This window comes from Stegostoma tigrinum, chromosome 30 (assembly GCF_030684315.1).
Source record: "Stegostoma tigrinum isolate sSteTig4 chromosome 30, sSteTig4.hap1, whole genome shotgun sequence".
NCBI lineage: Eukaryota > Metazoa > Chordata > Chondrichthyes > Orectolobiformes > Stegostomatidae > Stegostoma > Stegostoma tigrinum.
The window spans coordinates 29,381,054-29,403,626 of NC_081383.1; the positions used below are offsets into that span (position 1 = coordinate 29,381,054).

The window sequence follows — 22,573 nt, forward strand, 5'->3', positions numbered from 1 at the left end:
AATATAGTAAGCTTGGATAACTCCAGTCTGTATTTAGACGGGCTAAACCTAATAAGCGGCACAGTGGCTCAGTGGTTAGCAGTGCAGCCTCACAGTGCCAGGGACCCGGGTTCGATTCCTGCCTTGGGCAAATGTCTGTGTGGAGTTTGCACATTCTTCCTGTGTCTGCGTGGGTTTCCTCCGGGTGCTCCGGTTTCCTCCCACAGTCCAAGGATGGGCAAGTTAGGTGGATTGGCCATGCTAAATTGCCTGTAGTATTCAGGGGCGTGTGGGTTATGGGGGGGTGGGTCTGGGTGGGATGCTTCAGGGGGCGGTGTGGACTTGTTGGGCCGAAGGGCCTGTTTCCACACTGTAGGGAATCTAATCTAATCTAATCTAAGCAAAATTGCTATGGGGGATAAGTTTCTGCAGTGTATTAGGAATGATTTTCACAAAGTATATTGAGGAACTGACTAGAGAACTGGCTGTTTTAGATCTAGTATTATGTAATAAGAAAAGGGTCAATTATTAATTTTGTTGTAAAAGAACCTTTCAGGCTGAGTGACCTTAATTGATAGAATTTCACACTTGCGTTTGTAAGTGAGGTAGATCAATCTGAAGCCAATATGTTGATTTCGAACATAGGATACGATGAAGATATTAGAAGCAAATTGGCTGAGGTGGATTGGAAAAATATGTTAAAAAGTACGCAATAGGCAATGTTTAATCTTTGCAGGGTAAACGATGGCCAAGTGGTATTATTGCTAGGCTATTAATCTGGTGTAGGGGGGAGGCGGGGCGGGGGGGTGGGGGGGGGGGGGGTGCGTCAATCTACACCACCAGTAGAGGCTCAGCACCAGTAATGCTGATGGAGCTGGTCAGGTCTTAAAGGACATAGCTGCTAGACTGGATCTGGCAAGTGGTGAGGGAACCACCAAGTGGGAATAATTGAAGTTTGTTTCTAAGCGTTTCCACAGGGATATTTAAGATAGCTTGTCAGGGGTTAGGAACCTGAGTGGTCATTAAAATTAGAAGCAAGTAGAGCTGGTAATAGAGAGTAGAAAAGTGGAAAGTGAAATTAGAAAGCAGGTAAAATGAAGGCAATATTCGACAAACCCTGAATGTGTAATAATGTCAAAAAGATAAAAATAAGGGGACCCTGGCTGCATGCAGCATTCTTAGCAGGGTAGAGGATTTAAAAGCATGAATAACGGTAAATAAGTAGATACAGTTGCCGTTATGAAAACATGGTTGCAGAGTGACCAAGACTGGGAACAGAATATTCAAGGATATTCAGTGTTTAGGAAAGACAGACAAAAATTAACAGGAGATAGTTTTGGGCTGATAACAAAGGATGGGATTGACCTTATCCTTACCAAACTGCCAGCTGCAGTTGCATCTGTCCATCACAGTATCGATAAGAGCGACCATCGCACAGTTCTTGTGGATATGAAGTCCCACCTTCACATTGAAAATAACTTCCATCGTGTTGTGTGGCAGTATCACCGTGCTAAGTGGGACAGACTTTGCCCAGAGTGGGCATCCATGAGGCACTGTGGGCCATCAACAGCAGCAGAATTGTAGTCCAGCACAATCTGTAACCTCATGGCCCAGCATATTCCCCACTCAATCATTACTGTCAAGTCAGGAGATCAACATTGCTATCAAGCAGCACCTGTTCAGCAGTAACCTGCTCAGTGACGCCCAGTTTGGGTTCTGCCAGAGGCACTCAGCTCCTGCTCTCATTACAGCCGTGGTTCAAACAAGGACAAAAGAGTTGAATTCCAGAGGTTAGGCGAGAGTGACAGCCCTTGATATCAAGGCTGCATTTGCTCGAATGTGGCATCAAGGAACCCTAGCAAAACTGGAATTGATGGGTATCAGGGGCAAACTCTCTGGTGGCATGAGTCACACCTGACACGTAGTAGTAAGATGGCTGTGGTTGTTGGATGTCAATCGTCTCAGCTCCAGGACATCTTTGCAGGATTTCCTCAGGGTAGTGTCCTCAGCCCAACCATTTTCAGCTGTTTTGCCAATGACCTTCCCTCCATCATAAGGTCAGAAGTGGGGATGTGCGCCGATTATTGCATAACGGTCAGCACCATTTGTGACTCCTCAGATACTGAAGCAGTCCGTGTTCAAATGCAGCAAGATCTGGACAATATCCAGGCTTGGGCAGATAAGTGGCAAGTGACATTCGCACCACAAAAATACCAGGTTATGACCATCATCAATAAGAGATAATCTAACCACTGCTCCTTGATGTTCAATGGGGGTACCATTACTGAATCCCCCACTATCAACATCCTGAGAGTTACCATTGACCAGAAACTCAACTGGACACATAAACACAGTGGCTACAAGAGCAGGTCAGAAGCTAGGAAAACTGCAGCAAGTAACTCACCTCCTGACTCCTCAAAGCCTGACCACCATCGACAAGGCACAAGTCAGGAGTGTGATGGAATATTCCCCACTTACCTGGATGAGTGCAGCCCTAACAACACGCAAAACGCTTGACACCATTAAGGACAAAGCGGCCCGCTTAATTGGCACTACATCCACTCCCTCCACCCCTGACGTTCAGAAGCAGCAGTGTGTACTATCTACAAGATGCACTGCAGAAATTCACCAAAGATCCTTAGACAGCAACTTCCAAATCCATGACCACTTCCATCTAGAAGGGCAAGGGCAGCAAACAAAAGGGAACACCACCAGCTTCAAAATCTCCCCTTCCCCCACCGCATCCCAGAACCAGCCCAGTTCGTCCCCTCCCCCCACTGCACCACACAACCAGCCCAGCTCTTCCCCTCCACCCACTGCATCCCAAAACCAGTCCAACCTGTCTCTGCCTCCCTAACCTGTTCTTCCTCTCACCCATCCCTTCCTCCTACCCCAAGCCGCACCCCCATCTCCTACCTACTAACCTCATCCCACCTCCTTGACCTGTCCGTCGTCCCTGGACTGACCTATCCCCTTCCTACCTCCCCACCTATACTCTCCTCTCCACCTATCTTCTTTTCTCTCCATCTTCGGTCCGCCTCCCCCTCTCTCCCTATTTATTCCAGAACCCTCACCCCATCCCCCTCTCTGATGAAGGGGCTAGGCCCAAAACGTCAGCTTTTGTGCTCCTGAGATGCTGCTGGGCCTGCTGTGTTCATCCAGCCTCACATTTTATTATCTTGGATTCTCCAGCATCTGCAGTTCCCATTATCACTGGAACACCACCACCTCCAAGTTACCCTCCAACACACTCACCATCCTGACTTTGGAATATATCACTATTCCTTCATTATCACTGGGTCAAAATCCTGGAATTCTCTCTTTAATGGCATTGTTGTTCAACCCGCAGCAGGTGGACTGCAGCAGTTCAAGAAGGCAGCTCACCACCAGATTCTCAAGAGCAGCTAGGGACAGTCAGGAAGTGCTGGCCAGCCAGTGACACCCACATCCCACAAATGAATGGAAAAAAATTATTACATTCTGTAGTAACTACATATTGATTCAAGGCATCAAAATCCAAAAAAGTCAATCAACGCGTGACTAAGAAAGAAGGTTAAAGATTGCATAAGTTGAAAAGGAAAGACCTATAAAGTTCCAAGAAATAGTGGTAAACCTAACAATAGGGAGCATTCCAGAGTATGGCCAAAGAGAATGAAGAAACTGATAAAGTAACGAGAATTGAATATGAATATAAGCCAGCAAAAATCATAAAAATGGACTGTACCTTCTGTAGATACAAAATAAGGAAGTGTATGGCTGAGATAAATTGGGTCCATTATGGACAGAGTCAGGAGCATTTATAATATAGTATGCAGAAATGACAGAGGAGTTAAGTGATTACTTTGTGTTAGTCTTCACCGAGGAAGTTAAAAGAAATTTCCCAGAGTTAGTGATCTCGCAAGGGACAGTTGAAATTGAAATTGAGGAATTGAAAGAGAAAGTAGTATTGCAAAAATTAATGAGCCTGAATGTTGACACTCCCACAAAATGATATTCTACTTACCAGAGTGCTGTAAGTGGTAGTCAAGGTGATAATGGATGCATTGGTGATCATATTCCAAAAAAATTCTAATTTTTGGAGTGGATTCCTGCAGGTTAGAATATGATAAATGTCAACTCACTATTTAAGAAGGGAGGGAGAGAGAGAAAACAAGGAGCTGCAAACCTATTCACCTTACACCAGTGATCAAGAATTTGTAGACCTATAACAAAGAATGTAATAAATGACAACTCGAGTAACAATAATAATAATATAGAATACCTACAGTGTGGAAACAGGCCAGACTGCCCCTCTGAAGGCCATCCAACCCAGACCCATTCCTCTGCCTGACCCAAACATCCCTGGACACTATAGCACGTTAGTCCACCTACCCTGCACATCTTCAGACTGTGGGAGGAAACCTACACAGACATGGGGAGAATGTTCAAACGCCACATGGACTGTTGCCTGAGACTGGAATTGAACCTGTGTCCCTGGTGCTGTGAGCCAGTGGTGCTAACCACTCTGCCATCCCTATAATTAGCCCCAATCAGCATGGGTTTATGAATGGGAAATCACATTTGACAAACTTGGAGTTTTTTTCAGGATGTGACTAACAGAATTGATGAATTAGAGTTGGTGAACATAGTATTCTTGGATTTTAAAAATGCTTTTGATAAAATCTCTCACAGGAAGTTGGTTAGCAAAGTTAAAATACTTGGGATAGGAAGTAATGTACTGGTATGGATTGGCTAACAGATAGAAAACAGGAATAAACAGGTCATTTTCACAATGGCAGGCTGTGACTAGTAGAGTACCACAAAAGTTAGTATTTGGGACCCAGGCAATATATAAACATTTAAGTTTTTAATATATATAAAAGTAGCAAAGGCTTGCTTCAATTGCACAGATCCTTGATTAGACTGTACCTGAAGTACTCTGTGCAGTTTTGGTGCCCTTACCTTGGAAAAGGTATTGCCATATATGGAGTACAATGAAAATTCACCAGACTTCTTCCTGTCATGGTAGGACTGTCCTATGAAGTGAAATTGGGAAAACTGGGCCTGTATTCTCCGGAGTACAGAATAAATGAGGAGTGATCACGTCGAAACACGAAAATACTTAAAAGGACAGGATACAATCAGATGTTTACTTCGGTTGGAAAGTGCAGCTAGGGATATAGGTGGGAAGCCAGTTTAAACCAACCTTTTTTTTAACTTGGAAATTGTGAATTTTGGAATTCTTTATCAAAGAGGGCTGTGGAAGCGCTATCGCTGAGTATGTTTAAAGTAGGGATTTATAGACTTCTTACTGCCAGTGACATAAAAGGGTATGGGGATGGTGTAGCAAAAAGATAGTGAAGTGGGTGATTGGCCATGATTGCATAAATTAACACAGCAGGCTAAAAGGGCTGAACAGCCTGCTGCAGCCTTTCTGTTCCTGTGCCTGTGTGTGTCTGCAACTCTCACTTTCTAAATCTTATGAAGGTGTTAGATCAGTATCAATCACTGGTTCATCAATTCCAGATTTCACTTGTGTTCTTCTGAGTAGGTAGCAAGAACAGTACAATTGCTGAGTTGACTGCTCTTAGTTAGGTCGTACCATTGGCATGCAGCACCTGGACCTAAGGAAATCAAAGTGAATGAGAGTTATCACTAGTGAATGGAAGGTGCCTTTTAATAAGTTTTGGGTGAGGCTGGGATTGGACTATCCTTCTAAATTATATAAAATGCTTAGCATTAGGGAGATACTGGAAGAGAGATCCTACCCCACATGAAACCAGCAATCCAATCAACATTCACACCTTTTTCAATCAATGACCACAGAACTCTGTCTGGTATGGCTCAGTTGATTGTGATCAGAAGCGGGCAGAGTGAACCTCACATCATGTGTTGAGACCAATTGTGGCAGCTCCTGCTCCTCTCACAAACATGGGAAAATCAATCAACCCAATACGGACTAGGTATCCAGCGCAGAGCCTACACATCTGGCTAAGTGGCAAAGTGAATATGCTTCTCCCTGCTAGCCCAGCAACCTTGCCTGATATCCAGTTTAGGTGAGATTGAGTACAGTTAATCTGTCATCTGCCTTGACAATGGAATATTTCTTTAGCTTTTCCTGCAGCGAGTGGAGTTTGCTTGTCTTTGAGCAGGGTGCACATTGTGGTGCAGCCCAGCTCATTGACCCTGAAGGAGGGTGATACCATGGTTCTTCCATGTTATGCCTTTGGTGATCCTCCACCAAAGTACCAGTGGTTTCGGAACAACCGGATACTGCCTGAGGCAAATGAACCATATCTGAAGGTTAGTGATCATTTTCTGGTGACTGGCTATGCTGTGAGTGCATGACTAAATGGAGGGTAGGCCTTTCTGAAGAGTTGCAGCAATAAATTCCTCTGATGTCACATTGCGTAGACTGAGTAATTATTCAACACCTTCATTAATTGTTGAAACAACAGCTTGTATTTATGATTTAATGGACTAAAATATTACAAGGCACTTCACAGGAGTGTTGTCTAACAAGATGTAGCAGCAAGCCACACAGAGGTATGAAGGCTGTCAGCCCAAAACTTGATCAAATGAATAGGTTTTAAGAAGTATCTTAAAGGTGAAAAGTAATGTGGAGCAGCTTTGGGAGGAATTTCAGAGCCTAGGGAACCAAAGGCACTGCCACCTGTGGTAAAGTGATTAAAACCAGGGTTAGAAGGTATGTTTGAGGATTGACAGGTTTTAGGTGGTTATAGAGGGCAACGTCAGGGAGCAGCCTTAAAGCAAGGATTTTAAAATCAGGATTGTTTAGCCAAAATAGTTCAGACAGGGCAAGAATGACTGCTGAACAGGATGTCGTGTGAAATCTAAACAGAAAATCCTGGAGAAATTCAGCAGCTCTTGACAACATCTGTGAAGAGAGAAACAGGTAACATTTCAAATCCGATGTAACTCTTCAGGAAGATTGAGCTTGGATGACTTCATATTGGAATAGTCAAATCCTGAGAAAACAAGGCAGAAATAAAGGTTTCAGCAGTCATAGTGTATAGCTGGGTAGTGCTGGCCGACCCTGATGCTGTATTTTTGGATGATGTTGACAAGTAGAAGCTTGTAGATGAGAAGTAGGATGGGGCTAAGAATAAATCTTGTGGAAACATTAGAGGTAATGATCTGGGAATGGGAATAAAGCCATTTCAGATGATCCTTTGGCTATAACTGGATAGACAGTCATTGACAGTTGAGCACAGTCGCTTCCAGATGGACAACAGTATAGAGGTGATAGAGGTCAACCATGTAAAATGCTGCAGACAAGTGAAGAACGATGAAGGATATGATTGCTAGATCTGTATCATGTGAGACTTTGATAAGACTACAGCAATAGGGCAGAAACCTCAGAAGAAGAAATCAAACAGTAAGATGGGAACAGATTTGGAAAGTAACAACACGTTTAGGAACATTTGACCAGAAAGAGATTGTAGATAGGATGGTAGTTCACAAAGGCAGCAGAGTCTTTATTGTTTGACTACATATGCACCAATATGTTGCCAGCACTAATTATGCTAATATATTGGTAAACAAGAAATGTCCAATAGATCCAATTACCTTATTGCCTTAATCCAACTTCTCACCAGATTCCCTTCTACCTAACTACTCATTTTTTTACAAGGTTCCTCCAACCCACCTTTTCACCAGATCGCTCAATCTCTCCTTTCTCTTCCTTCAGAAATGCATCAAATTGTATTGTACCCCTGCATCAATATCCTCATCAATATATTCCATAGTAAAATATTTCACAGCCTGATTCTTTTTTGAGTGAAGAATTCACTGAATTCCCTTTGTAACTTAACTCTACTTGGTCCATGTGTTAGAATGGTATTACACAGTAATCTTCTTTGTGCCACCCTGTCAGATGCCTTCTGGAAATCCAAGTAAAGTACATGAATGACTTCCCCTTTAACCACAACACAAGTTAGTTCTTCAAAGAATTTCGACTGGTTAAGCAAGATTTCTCTTTTTCGAAACCATGTTGACTGTACTCAAAAACTTCGGGATTTCCCAATTGCCCATCGATTCTAACACCTTCCCTTGACAGATGTCAATGTATTTGGTCTATAGTTTTCTGTTTTCTTCCTCCCTTCTTTCTAGAACAGAGACATTTTATTTGGTTTAGGTAGACTCACAATGGCGTTAGGGAGGGAGTTCCAGGATTTTGGCCCAGCAATACTGAAAGGAAAGGCAATATATTTCCACATCAGGATGGTGAATGACATGAAGGGAGACTGTGATGAGATCAACCAACTTGAATGCAGGATCAAAGACTTTAGGCCCATGGCCAAGTTGTAACTGCTTGTTGGAGATCTATATGTCTTGCGCCTCAGCACTGTAAGCTGCTCTGTACAACTAGCTCCATATTAAAGATCAATGAATAGGCACAGGCCATCCACTTTACATGGGAAGGAGTCAGGGGTAAACTTTCAGATTAATCGAACTGGTTCTCTACCATCACATTGGACTGACTGCCTGAAAGAATATGACCAATGGTGGCATCAGTAATTAAACAGGGAAAGGTGTACTCTACTTACTTCTTATTAACGTCAAACCTAGATTAATGGAGTTACAACTGCTGACCGTGGAGATTATTGCTGTCACGTGTTCAATCTTCATCACGAGGTCTGGAGCAAGGTCGTTTCTGTGGAGATCGGTATGTTCAATGCAATTACAATAAATCACGGCATATATAATTTGACCTGTTGTATAAGGTGACCCCTTTTTCCAGCCCCAAAAATAGTATTTTGCCTATACTCAGCATATTACTAAACCCTCCTTTTCTGCCACAACATATTATACTCATTTTAGTAGATGTCTTCCCCCTTTTATCCACACAATGCACACACATGGAATTGAGCTCAGGAGTCAAGCAGATGATAGCGGTTGTATAGTGAAGATGCACAGGTGTTTAAGACATACCCAATCTTTGCATTGGACACTAGTGACATTTTAAAATGGTGACCACTTGTATGCATGCCTGCAATTCACTTTCATACTTGATACATGACTAATATCTTAAAAGCTACATTTACTGCACTAGTTACCCTGAGAAGTGGCAATTGACAGCTCAGCTCCATTGGCTGGATGGCTGGTATGCAATGCAGAGTGTCGCCAACAGTATAAGTTCAATTCCCAGACTGGCTGAGGTCACCACGAAGGTGCTATCTGCTTGATTTTGCCTTTGCCTGAGGCATGGTGAGCCCTGGGTTAAACCATCACTAGTTGTATCTGTCTCATGAGAGAGAGGCCAATGATCCCCTTCAACAATGGCAACTTTACCTCTAGTCACATCCTGAGAACTGATTACATTTTCAAAAAAAGGCACAGTTTAACAATTGATGCTGCACTTGTTGGGGACATAATAACATTTTAATGTTGGTTAGAAAGAATCAAATCTCTTTCAATATCAACTTAATGGCTGAATGACCTTCATGTTGAGATCTTTTGCAGTTACTGTTTTTATTTTCACCACTGTCCTGTCCGTTTATTTGAGGTTATTATTTTACTTTAAAATAACCTTCATTGTCACAAATTCTTCTTTATCCTTTAAGGACCAAATACATCCTTCAATGGGGCATTTTTCGTGAACACTGATGAAGGTAATGGCTTTACTCACCGAACATTTTGTTGCCAATTTCATATCACATGTTGATCATCTGAAACCGCCATGCTCACTGACTGTACAGTATCTCCCAGAATCGCCGGGTCTCCACATTAAATGTTTTACCTTTGTGTATAAATTCCTTCAAAGCCTCATACCTCCCAGAATCACAAAGTTATTTCATTGCAGAGGGAGGCTGTTTGCCCCATTGTGTCTACATCAGCTCTCCAAATGAACTCTGCAATTAGTGCCATTCTCCTGCCTTCTCCTCATTAGCTTGTCAGATCTCCTGTCAGTCCTTTCTTCAAGAAAAGTTGTCTTAACTGCTTCATTCTATCCTTGTAAGTGTAGTTCCTTTTACCTGGAACCAATCTTCTAAACCTCTTCTGATACTTCCTAGAGTGTAGAGGTCAGAACTGGGCACAGTACTCTAGTTGAAATCTAACAAGTTACTTACATAATATCAACATAACCTCCTTACTCTTTTACTCTTAAGTACCTTTTAATAAATATAAAAAAGGGGAGGTGATGGCCTAGTGGTATTATTACTGCACTGTTAATCCAGAGACTCAGATAACATGCTGGGGACCCAGTATCCCACCATGGCAGGTGGTGGAATTGGAATTGAATAAATATCTGGAATTAAGAATCTAATGATGACTGTGACTCCATTGTCGATTGTTGGAAAAACCCATCTGGTTCACTAATATCCTTTAGGGAAGGAAACTGCCATCTTTACCTGGTCTGGCCTACATGTGACTCCAGAACTACAACAATGTGGTTGACTCTAACCTACCCTCTGGACAATTAGGGATGGGCAATAAATGCTGTCTAGCCAGGGGTGCCCTTAGCCCATGAATGAATATAGAAAAAGATTATCTCTATGCTCTTTCTACAAAAATGCGTCACCTTGCATTTCTCCACATTAAATTTCATCTGTTACCTGTTCACCCAGTATCCCTGTTTCATTATGTGCTTTGAAGTTAAGTGTTATCTTTCTCATAGACTGCAGTGCTTCTAAGTTTTGCGCCCTCTGTAAATTTTGAAGATGAGTTCTGTAAACACAGGTTGATATTATTAATACGAATCAGGAAGAGAAAGGGTCCCCCACGCTGAACCTAGGGAACTCTTTTAAAAGCCTTCCCCTGGTGAAAAGAATCCATTAACGTTATTCAGTTTCCAGTCACTCAGCTAATTTATATCCATGCTGCTACTGTCAACTGTACTCAATGGTCTGTTGTGTATTGAATACTTTTGGATATCCACATACACCATGTCAACAGTATTGTGCTCAACAGCCCTCCTTGCTACCTCTTCATAAAAACTCCAGCACGTTAGTTTTCTCTTAACTTTCCACTAAGAAATGCATCCTGACTTTAATGAACCTATATCTATTGATATAACTATTTCCCTTAACCTGCTGAGAACTCTACATTTCTCTAACTCTAACTCTCGTACATCTAATATTCTTTTGCCCAACCATTGGCAGAAATGTCTTCAGATCTTCAAGATCTGGAATACTTTACAAATTTTCACCTCTCACCTTTCTGTTTGAAAGTAAGAATTTTGACCAAGCCTTTAGTCACCAATCCTAACCTCTTTCTTTGCCCTTTTGGTGTGTTTTTGTCTGAATACCTTTCTGTGTGATACCTGAGTGATATTGATGTTGGGTTTTTACATACTGGGTGTCATTTTGGAATTGGAGTTTTGCTGGAACTAATAGGACAGCACGGTGGCTCAGTGGTTAGCACTGCTGCCTCATAGCACCAGGGACCCGGGCTCAATTCCATCCTCAGGCAGCTGTCTTTGTGTAGTTTGCACATTCTCCCCGTGTCTGCGTGGGTTTCCTCCAAGTGCTCTGGTTTCGTCCCACAGCCCAGAGATGTGCAGCTTAGCTGGACTGACCGTGCTAAGTTACCCATGGTGTCCAGGACGTGTAGGTTAGATGGATTAGCCATGGGAAATGCAGGGTTATAAGGATAGGGATAGGGTAGTGGGGTGAGTCTGCATGGGATGCAGTTCATAGGGACAGTGTGGACTCATTTGGCCAAATGGCCTGCTTACACATTGTAGGGATTCAATGAAAATCAACATAAGGCAAACTGTAAATCATCCACTCACACAAGCACATGAACATCTGAGAGAACTTACCTTTGTCTGAAAACATACAGGGCAACCTGTGTGACAGAACAGGGCAGGGAGGAGATGGAATGGGCCAGGCAGAGATAACATGGGTACTGGAGTTGGTCTGGATTAAACGGAAATGAAGCAGGGCAAAGATAAGGTTGGGACTGGGCTGAAACAAGAAGTTGGAGGTGGCATGTAATTGAACAGAGTGGGAATCAGACAAGGTGGGAAAAACTGTTGTTTTAAGTTTTGCTATGAAGAAAACAGTTTGAAAATCTCAATAATGAAAGTTACTGCCAAAAAAGCAGGAAGTATGGCCTCAGAATTGAGGTCATATCTTAACATTTCCTGCATAGCCTCCTCCAAACCAAAGCACACTCTTAAAGTAATCTTGGTCAGCGAAGGTCTGAATGTTAGTCAGTGAGGTTCCGGACATCAGTCTGATTCCGGATGGTCTGATCCCTCGTCAGTGATGACCAATTTACTTGCACTGTTTACAATGAAAGATCGGTTAATTTTGTGTTAATTTCCTCACAGGTTCCAGCCCAGGAACACAGCTGAAAGCTCTCCATTGGCCTGTCGAGTTCTATGGTAAACTTGTACAGTTTTCAGATCAGAGTCATATTTTACTGATGTAAAATTCCTGTTCACTAATTATTGGATAAACCTGGATGGTGGGATTCAACAGAATATTTGACTTTGGCAACACTGACCCTGATCCTGCCACAAAAGTGGCTATAGATCAATGGGTCCCTGGATAGTGGTTCAAATCCTACTACCAGCACTGTTCCTGGGGAGTGGCTGCAATCAGAAGCCATAGACATCTACAGCACAGAAAAGGCCCTTTGGCCCAAAGAGTCAGTGCTAGTCAAAAGTAAGCACTTTCCTGGTCCAGGCTCATTTTCCAGCACTCAGCCCATTGCCTTCTATACTTTGGCAGCACAAGTGCAATATTTTTTTGAAAGTGGTTACACAAGGAACAGCCTCAGGCTTAGATGGATGAAGAAATGGCATAACATAGGATAAGCCAACCCTCATATAAATACAAAAACTGATTTTTAAAAAACAGACTTACATTTATTTAGTCCCTTTAAAACATGGAATGAACTGAAGCACCTTTCAGCCAATGAGGTGCACTTCTGTAATCACTGCTGTTTTGTTGGAGACACAACAGCCAATTGGCTCACATCAAGATTTTACAACCTGCAATGTGATAATCAAATCGTATTATTTTTCATGATATTGATTGTGAAATCAGTATTTGGCCAGGATATGAGTGTGAACTGGCTTGGTGTTCTACAGAAAAGCACTATGTTGACCTGACAGTGAGCTGGGCTTCCGTTTATCATCTAGCCTGGAAGCCAGTCCTCCCTCAGTATTGGCTGAGAATTTTTGCACCTAAATCTTTGGAGGAGAACTACATGAATTTAATCTTTTATGTTCATTAGCACTTACTGATATCAAACAGCAAACTCTCAAGTACTTAAATCTAACAGCCTTGACCCGAGTGCCACTGGGACACTTGTCATAACTTTGACACTGGCTTTCTGCCATTAAGGGCCTTGGTTCGATTTAAATGGATAACAGCAGGGAATGTTCCTGCACAAAATACAATTGGCAGGTATAAACTCAAATTTTGTTTGCCTGGATGTGTTCTTTGGAAACTAGCCCCAATTTGCATAGGGTAGCTGAGAAGTGAGAAGCGTTGTAAGGGTGCAATGCCAGAGCTCTGGGCTGAGAAACATTATGGGAAGAGGAGTGAAAAGGAGCTTCACCCTCAACTTTGGCCCATGCTGTCTGTGTGGCATCTGATGTGAACATGTTCGATGCTGACACTGAAAGCCTAAAGTGTTGTACTGCTGATTCTGATTAGATTCTGATTCTGATTCCATCTGATTTCAGACAGAACAGAGCGGACTTGCAATGCTGGTCTGAAATGCTCACTCACACCTTGTTTCTTTCAGCAACAGACAAGGTAGCTCTGCTGATGGGGAACATGAATTATTTACACCACAAGCAGCTGAAGGCTCCAATGGTGGATGTGCATGAGCTTACAAACCTCCTTCGCCAGCTCGACTTCAAGGTGGTGTCCCTCCTCGACCTCACGAGACTCGAGATGCACAGAGCTGTCAATGAGTTCTTACTGCTTCTTGACAAGGGAGTTTATGGTACCTACAAACTAATGTTTCCGAACCAGATGCAAACAGGTTTCCTCTCCACAATATTCTAACTGCAAATTCTTTCCCCTGAAATTTGGCAAAGGGGCATGGACCCCAAAGTATTCCATTTCATTGACACGGTGGCTCAGTGGTGAGCACTGCTGACTCACAGCACCAGGGACCTGGGTTCAGTTCCGCCCTTGGGTGACTGACTGTGTGGAGTTTGTGCATTATCCCCGTGTCTGTGTGGTTGTCGTCTGGGTGCTCTGGTTTTTCTCCCACAGTCCAATGACAGGCAAGTTAGGTGGATTGGCCATGCTAAATTGCCCTTTAGTGCCCAACTTTGTGTAGCGTAAGTGGGTTAACCTTGGTAAATGCGGGGCTACAGGGATGGGGGACTGGGGTTGGGTGCATCTAGGTGGGATGGTTTTCAGCAGATCGGTGCAGACTTAATGGGCCAACTGGCCTCTATCTGCCCTGTGGGAATTCACTGATTCTAGCTTTTCATTCTTGGAGTCTAGCCGGACTGCTGACCACGCAGGCGTTGCAACCAGACTGATTCTTGTACTCAACCCTTAATCACGCCTTTGCTTCTGAAAAGGAATTGTTGCAAATTGATCAAGAGATGTAAATTTGACCTGATCCTATACTTGTTAGCTGAGTGCTGAAGTACCATTTATTAGAACTTGATGAGCTAATTTCAAATATTCTGAGGTTTGATTCCTAGAGCCAGGTGTGAATAAGCAGGTGTCTCATTTAGTAGTAACTTTTGTTGTAAGAGCTCCTCGGTGAGGCTCCCTGATTTATTACAGTTCTAGACCAAATCCAGATGGGGAGGGATGGACTGCTCCCCTTCTTTATTCCCCCATGCCCTGATTGGTCACAATGACTTTAATTTTAAAATGGGTTGTAGATGCCTCTCTCCCCCAGACTCAAATTAAACTTATGTTTTAAGAGGCGCCAGTTTAACCAGGCTTTCTTGTGTTAATGAAAAAGTGAGATTATTAATTAATGAACATGAAGTGAAATAGTAATGCAGCACACATAGATTAGAAGTAGGAGGTGAGTCCAAAGAAGATAAAAGGTTTTTTAAAAAAAATGCAAATAAGTCCTCAAGTTTGTGTAGATTATACAATGGGATGTTGGGGCCATTGTTACATTGGGTTGCACTGATCGTAGACAGTGAGTAGTTGATTTTGAGATGCTTGGCTTTGGAAGTCAGTTGATCAGCTTTGGCCCATTTCCTTTGGACTGCAGTTTCACTTGCTTACTGGCTTCTAGCAAAGAGAAAGACTCATTTATTTTTACCAATAGCACAGGGATGACAAGGAGTTTTCTCTGCTACGACCCTCAGTACATACTTCTGTCCACAAGTATGTGCAGACCAGGGTTGAAACTGGCTTTTAATTGTATCCTTGCGCATTCTTTAAAGAGAAGAACACAAAGATGCCTCATGCCTGTACTGCTTCCTTTTCTCCCATTGTGTTCACCATCTGAGAAAACTCATACAAGATTTCAATTCAGTTTGCAGGGCATTTCTCCCTTTGAAGTCTTTCGCTTTGTAACTTCCTTCACATCTGTCAGACATTACTCAGAATATATATTCTCAGTCATTTTTAACTATACATCCTCTTTTTAAAAACATATGTTACATCGAAAGGTTCAATATATCTGTAGGTGATCCTGGGGGTTTACAGGCAAGACAGCCTTTTCCACCCTGGTTGCTGCAGGTCCTCAGATGAGTAAACAGTCCAATGACTTATTCACATACCCTGCCATGGGTGGGGTAGAGTGTTGTTCTGTGACCACAGGGTTTTCACACACTCCCACTGCTGTTGGTGCTAGCTTTTCACCTGGCCTGTTGAAAATATTCAAATACACACCATTTCATGGATACTTATGCAGTTGGGTGGTCTTGGGCAAGGGATTGCCCTGGGTCGATGGGGAGGTTACTTTGTCTCAATGGGGGACTTTGTGAAAGTCTTACCTCTGCCCTCCTTGTAACTCCTTGGTGTAACGGAGATCGGAGTGGAGAGCTTGTTTTAGAAGCCTCATGTCAGGCATGTGGACAGTGCAGCCCATTGAGTTCACTTACAGACTGTAACCAGGGTTTTAATGCTGTGAATGTGGTCCTGAGAGAGGGCACTCATATTGATGTGCCCATCGCTGTTATTGAATATGCAGAGGCATTGCTGGTGGTTTTACTCTAGATATTTGATGTACATTTTTGACACGAGCTGGATGGCTGAAAACATTGTTGCTTCATAGACCATGAGCTTGGTTTTGGGTTTAAGATCCTAGTGTTACAAAGTTATGTAGAGTACTTGTGAATTGGAAAGCAGGAAGCTAGAATTTGTTTGTAAAAATGATAAGGTGGGGTGGGCGCAAAGAGTGCGTGGCTCATTTAAGAGCTAAAGCGCTTTTCTAAGCTTGGAGATTTATACAGAAAATGTGTCTGTAAGCAGCTGAATAGGTACAGCCAGTCTGAAATTGAAACATGTATCAATTGGCTGTGTGTTTGGAAACCTTAGCTTGTTTTGACATTTTGGCAACTAGCGAGAATCAGGCAATTAATTTAAACAAATCACTCAGAGATTTAAAGCCAATTGAATTTAAATCTGATGGTTTTGATAGCCTTGGACAAATGCTTAAGAAACTTCTTATGTCATCCAAGGTATATAAGAAGAGGGTTTTTGAAAATTGGGGGAGAGCAAACTACCATCTGACGAATAAGCACTCTGAAATCTCTAAGGTCTCTGAGAAAGCACCATCTATCCATAAAAGGTACCACAGCACTTCTAGCTAAAAGTCCGCACAGAAGAATTCACAGAGAAAACGTCCCTGACAGAAGAATCAGTGGAAGAAATGCATTTATAACAAGAGAGACAGCAGAGAAGGCAGAACGTTTTGGAAGACACATCCTGTATGGACTTTGAGACTCTAAGTTTTAATTTAGTTTTCATATTACTTAAATATATATAAGTGGGACTTGTATTTATTAGAACAGCATTTCAGTAGCATTTTGTTCGGTTAGGAAATAGTGGTTGGCGGGGAATTGTTCAGTGTGTGTTAGTGGTTCTGTTAATTTGTTCACTGTCATGGTTTAAATAAATAAATTTGTTACTTGTTACTTGTAGGGTGAGTGAAAGGATTTCGTTTCATTTAACCTCTTCTTTATAAGAGATTGGGAGGTGAAAAGCAGGTTACATCCCTCACCTTCCTGGACCTCTCAGTCTCCATCTCAGGCAACCAGCTTGTAACTGATGTCCATTTCAAGCCCACCGACTCCCACAGCTACCTAGAATACACCTCCTCCCACCCACCCTCCTGCAAAAATTCCATTCCCTATTCCCAATTCCTCCGCCTCCGCCGCATCTGCTCCCACGATAAGACATTCCACTCCCGCACATCCCAGATGTCCAAGTTCTTCAAGGACCGCAACTTTCCCCCCACAGTGATCGAGAACGCCCTTGACCGCGTCTCCCGTATTTCCCGCAACACATCCCTCACACCCCGCCCCCGCCACAACCGCCCTAAGAGGTCTCCCTCGTTCTCACACACCACCCTACCAACCTCCGGATACAACGCATCATCCTCCGACACTTCCGCCATTTACAATCCGACCCCACCACCCAAGACATTTTTCCATCCCCACCCCTGCCTGCTTTCCGGAGAGACCACTCTCTCCGTGACTCCCTTGTTCGCTCCACACTGCCCTCCAACCCCACCACACCCGGCACCTTCCCCTGCAACCGCAGGAAATGCTACACTTGTCCCCACACCTCCTCCCTCACCCCTATCCCAGGCCCCAAGATGACATTCCACATTAAGCAGAGGTTCACCTGCACATCTGCCAATGTGGTGTACTGCATCCACTGTACCCGGTGTGGCTTCCTCTACATTGGGGAAACCAAGCGGAGGCTTGGAGACCGCTTTGCAGAACACCTCCGCTCAGTTCGCAACAAACAACTGCACCTCCCAGTCGCAAACCATTTCCACTCCCCCTCCCATTCTCTAGATGACATGTCCATCATGGGCCTCCTGCAGTGCCACAATGATGCCACCCGAAGGTTGCAGGAACAGCAACTCATATTCCGCCTGGGAACCCTGCAGTCTAACGGTATCAATGTGGACTTCACCAGTTTCAAAATCTCCCCTTCCCCTACTACATCCCTAAACCAGCCCAGTTCGTCCCCTCCCCCCACTGCACCACACAACCAGCCCAGCTCTTCCCCCCCACCCACTGCATCCCAAAACCAGTCCAACCTGTCTCTGCCTCCCTAACCGGTTCTTCCTCTCACCCATCCCTTCCTCCCACCCCAAGCCGCACCCCCATCTACCTACTAACCTCATCCCACCTCCTTGACCTGTCCGTCTTCTCTGGACTGACCTATCCCCTCCCTACCTCCCCACCTATACTCTCTCCACCTATCTTCTTTACTCTCCATCTTCGGTCCGCCTCCCCCTCTCTCCCTATTTATTCCAGTTCCCTCTCCCCATCCCCCTCTCTGATGAAGGGTCTAGGCCCGAAACGTCAGCTTTTGTGCTCCTGAGATGCTGCTTGGCCTGCTGTGTTCATCCAGCCTCACATTTTATTATCTATACCACTTTCCCCATTTCCTTTAGCAGATTATGAGGTAAGGAGAGCTTCTCTGGGTGTTTTAGTTTTAATTATTAGAAGGGGTCTTCTATTCTCACCCTAACACTAGTCATCAAACACTATTCCTCAGACAGCAGTGCTGGAAAACTGGCTGGGAATCTAACTTAGTGCATCTTAGTGAAGGTACTTGTGACGCAAGATGTCTATGCCTTTGGCAAAGGGATAGGATGTGATGGAGGGACTTCTTGTTACTCCAGGATTGTTGGGAGGCGGTGAGAGAGGAATTGGTGTTTCACAGGGGCCTGTGAAGTGAGGGATTCATTGGGTGTGACACAGGTGTGTATCATTTAGGGAGGTTGGGTCTGTCTTTTGTTAGAGGAGTGTTGTGTGTGCCACAAGACGTCTGCTCTATTGGAGAGGTTAGTTGGGTGGGTGGGGGAAGTAATTGGGTGTATGCTTTATTGCTGGGGAAAGGTGAGGAAATGGAGGATGTTGAGTGTGATACAAGGTGTCCTTGTTGAGGGAATATTGGCTATGAGCACAGGGGCTGTCTATACTTATGGAAAGAAGCTAACCTTATGTTTTCTCCTTAGGTTTGCTTTATTATGCTGGCCATGGATATGAAAACTATGGGAACAGCTTCATGGTTCCAATTGATGCTCCAGGTTCCTACACATCCGAACACTGCCTGTGTGTCCAGAGCATTCTGCAGCTGATGCAGGAGAAGCAAACTGGGCTCAATGTCTTCCTCCTTGACATGTGTCGCAAAAGGTGCAAGAAGGGGAAATTTGATTCTTAGATTCCTCTGCTAAATTTCTCTGTGTTCAGCAGCAGTGGGGAACAGTGTGGTCATCCAGAGCAAGTACAGCATGGGATAGATGCTGAATAGACACTGCCCCATGAAACACGTCCAGGGCAGATATGGTACAGATTTGATCAGTGCTTCCCAAACTTTTCCCCAGTGCGTTGCCACATTATTACCTCAGACTTCTTGAGATTCCGGAGTGAACGTGTGGGGGATGTTATGAGGATTGTTGAATAGGTGGTTTGTGGGAGGTGAGGAAGGCTGCTGAATACTCCCCATTTCACAGGCTTTTTCACAACAACATTTGGATCTCAGAGAGCTCAAAAACACAATCACTTGCAGGAGCCTCCTGGTTCTTACATAGCTCATCCTGTGGCCTTCCAAGCACAGTTGTTGCTAATGCCCACTAGGAATTGCATGGGGAATATGTCTGAACTGTGAAGGCTTTATATCCCCTATCACAGATATCACTTTGATCAGCATAAAGCTCAAAGAAAGATAAACCCGCTTCAGGCTTACAGCTATTGGAAATAAAATCAGGAAATGCAAGAAATGCTCACCCAATAAAACAACGTCTTCAGCAAGAGCAAGTTAACTATTCAGGTGGATGACCTTTTATCAGAACTAGAAGATGTGAGAAAGGAGCAGCCTTTAATCAGACAGAGTGCCAGGAGAAAGATGTTTCTGGGGAGGTGGGGTGTGTGGAAGGCAGAGGGAGGGGAGCAGTGAATGAAAAGAACAAAGACACAAAGACTTGATAAGGCTGGGACCTTTTCCATTGGAGTGTAGGAGGTTGAGCGTTAACCTTATAGATGTTTATAAAATCATGAGGGGCATAGATACGGTTAATGGTAGGTGTCTTTGCCCCAGGATGGGGGATTTCAAGACTGGGGGCATAATTTTTAAGGTGAGAGGAGGGAGATTTAAAAAAGACATCGGGGGGAGATTTTTCACAAAGATGGTGGTTCGTATGTGGAATGAACTTCATCAGGAATTGGTGGATGTGAGTACAATTTCAATTACAGTGTTTAAAAGTCACTTGGATAAGTACATGAACAGGAAAGGTTTGGAGGAATAAGGGCCAGGAGCAGATAGGTGGGACTAGTTTAATTTGGGATTATGTTCTGCATGGACTGGTTGGACCAAAGGGTCTGTTTCCGAGCTGTATGACTCTGAGAGGTCAGAAGACAAGAATGATTAAATTACAAAATGGATTATGGTGCAATGCAATATTGAGCTTATAATAAAGGTCTGTAAATAAGAACTTTTTTAATAACTTTTCCTTCTTAGGAACATGCACGATGAAATCATTCCACAAATGGAAGCCTTGCGAGTCACTGCAAATATTGTCTATGGTTATGCCACGTAAGCAATGCACGAATTCTTTGTCCTCTTCAATTTTATAAATGTGTACAATGCTACTTCTTAGACATATATCAGTATCAGTCTGTAATATCAGGCATGTATTAGGGCCTTTCACAAACTCAGGACATTCATAACAGCTTTATAAGCAACTAATATTTTTTGAAGTGTCTGAAGTCACTGAAAAGTGTAAGATGTGCAGTTCTCATTGTGTACGTAACAAAATCAAAGAAATTGCAGATGCTGTAAATCAGGAACAAAAACACAAGTTGCTGGAAAAGCTTAGCAGGTCTGGCAGCACCTGTAAGAAAAAATCAGAGTTAACATTTCCAGTTCTAAAGAAGGGTCACTGGACCCGAAACGATTTTTTATTCACAGACGCTGCCAGACCTGCTAAGCTTTTCTAGCAACTTCTGTTTTTGTAACAAAATATCAAATCAGTTTCATTCATGTCATGTCTGTAGCTCTGTTTCAGATACCAGTGGAGGTGGTGGCCCTGTCCCTGATACCAGTGCAGGTGGTGGCCCTGTCCCTGATACCAGTGCAGGTGTTGGTCCTATCACTGATACCAGTGCAGGTGGTGGTTCTATCACTGATACCAGTGCAGGTGGTGGTTCTATCACTGATACCAGTGCAGGTGGTGGTCCTATCACTGATACCAGTGCAGGTGTTGGTCCTATCACTGATACCAGTGCAGGTGGTGGTTCTATCACTGATACCAGTGCAGGTGGTGGTTCTATCACTGATACCAGTGCAGGTGGTGGTCCTATCACTGATACCAGTGCAGGTGTTGGTCCTATCACTGATACCAGTGCAGGTGGTGGTTCTATCACTGATACCAGTGCAGGTGGTGGTTCTATCACTGATACCAGTGCAGGTGGTGGTTCTATCACTGATACCAGTGCAGGTGTTGGTCCTATCACTGATACCAGTGCAGGTGTTGGTCCTATCACTGATACCAGTGCAGGTGGTGGTTCTATCACTGATACCAGTGCAGGTGGTGGTTCTATCACTGATACCAGTGCAGGTGTTGGTCCTATCACTGATACCAGTGCAGGTGGTGGTTCTATCACTGATACCAGTGCAGGTGGTGGTTCTATCACTGATACCAGTGCAGGTGTTGGTCCTATCACTGATACCAGTGCAGGTGGTGGTTCTATCACTGATACCAGTGCAGGTGGTGGTCCTATCACTGATACCAGTGCAGGTGGTGGTTCTATCACTGATACCAGTGCAGGTGGTGGTCCTATCACTGATACCAGTGCAGGTGGTGGTTCTATCACTGATACCAGTGCAGGTGTTGGTCCTATCACTGATACCAGTGCAGGTGGTGGTTCTATCACTGATACCAGTGCAGGTGGTGGTTCTATCACTGATACCAGTGCAGGTGGTGGTCCTATCACTGATACCAGTGCAGGTGGTGGTTCTATCACTGATACCAGTGCAGGTGTTGGTCCTATCACTGATACCAGTGCAGGTGGTGGTTCTATCACTGATACCAGTGCAGGTGTTGGTCCTATCACTGATACCAGTGCAGGTGGTGGTTCTATCACTGATACCAGTGCAGGTGGTGGTTCTATCACTGATACCAGTGCAGGTGGTGGTCCTATCACTGATACCAGTGCAGGTGGTGGTCCTATCACTGATACCAGTGCAGGTGGTGGTCCTATCACTGATACCAGTGCAGGTGGTGGTCCTATCACTGATACCAGTGCAGGTGGTGGTTCTATCACTGATACCAGTGCAGGTGTTGGTCCTATCACTGATACCAGTGCAGGTGGTGGTTCTATCACTGATACCAGTGCAGGTGGTGGCCCTATCACTGATACCAGTGCAGGTGGTGGTTCTATCACTGATACCAGTGCAGGTGGTGGCCCTATCACTGATACCAGTGCAGGTGGTGGTTCTATCACTGATACCAGTGC

The 22,573-nt window shown here is 43.9% G+C and overlaps 1 protein-coding gene across 1 annotated transcript in view; it reads left to right on the forward strand.

Annotated features, from left to right (window-relative positions):
• Positions 1 to 22,573, forward strand: part of malt2 (MALT paracaspase 2) — a 47,229-nt gene that overhangs the window by 9,470 nt on the left and 15,186 nt on the right. Inside the window, exons 6-12 of the mRNA XM_059638625.1 lie at positions 6,071 to 6,261; positions 8,551 to 8,647; positions 9,546 to 9,593; positions 12,260 to 12,313; positions 13,687 to 13,890; positions 19,075 to 19,252; positions 20,577 to 20,651. Coding sequence (XP_059494608.1) covers positions 6,071 to 6,261; positions 8,551 to 8,647; positions 9,546 to 9,593; positions 12,260 to 12,313; positions 13,687 to 13,890; positions 19,075 to 19,252; positions 20,577 to 20,651 — 847 coding nt within the window. The remainder of the gene's footprint in view (positions 1 to 6,070; positions 6,262 to 8,550; positions 8,648 to 9,545; positions 9,594 to 12,259; positions 12,314 to 13,686; positions 13,891 to 19,074; positions 19,253 to 20,576; positions 20,652 to 22,573) is intronic.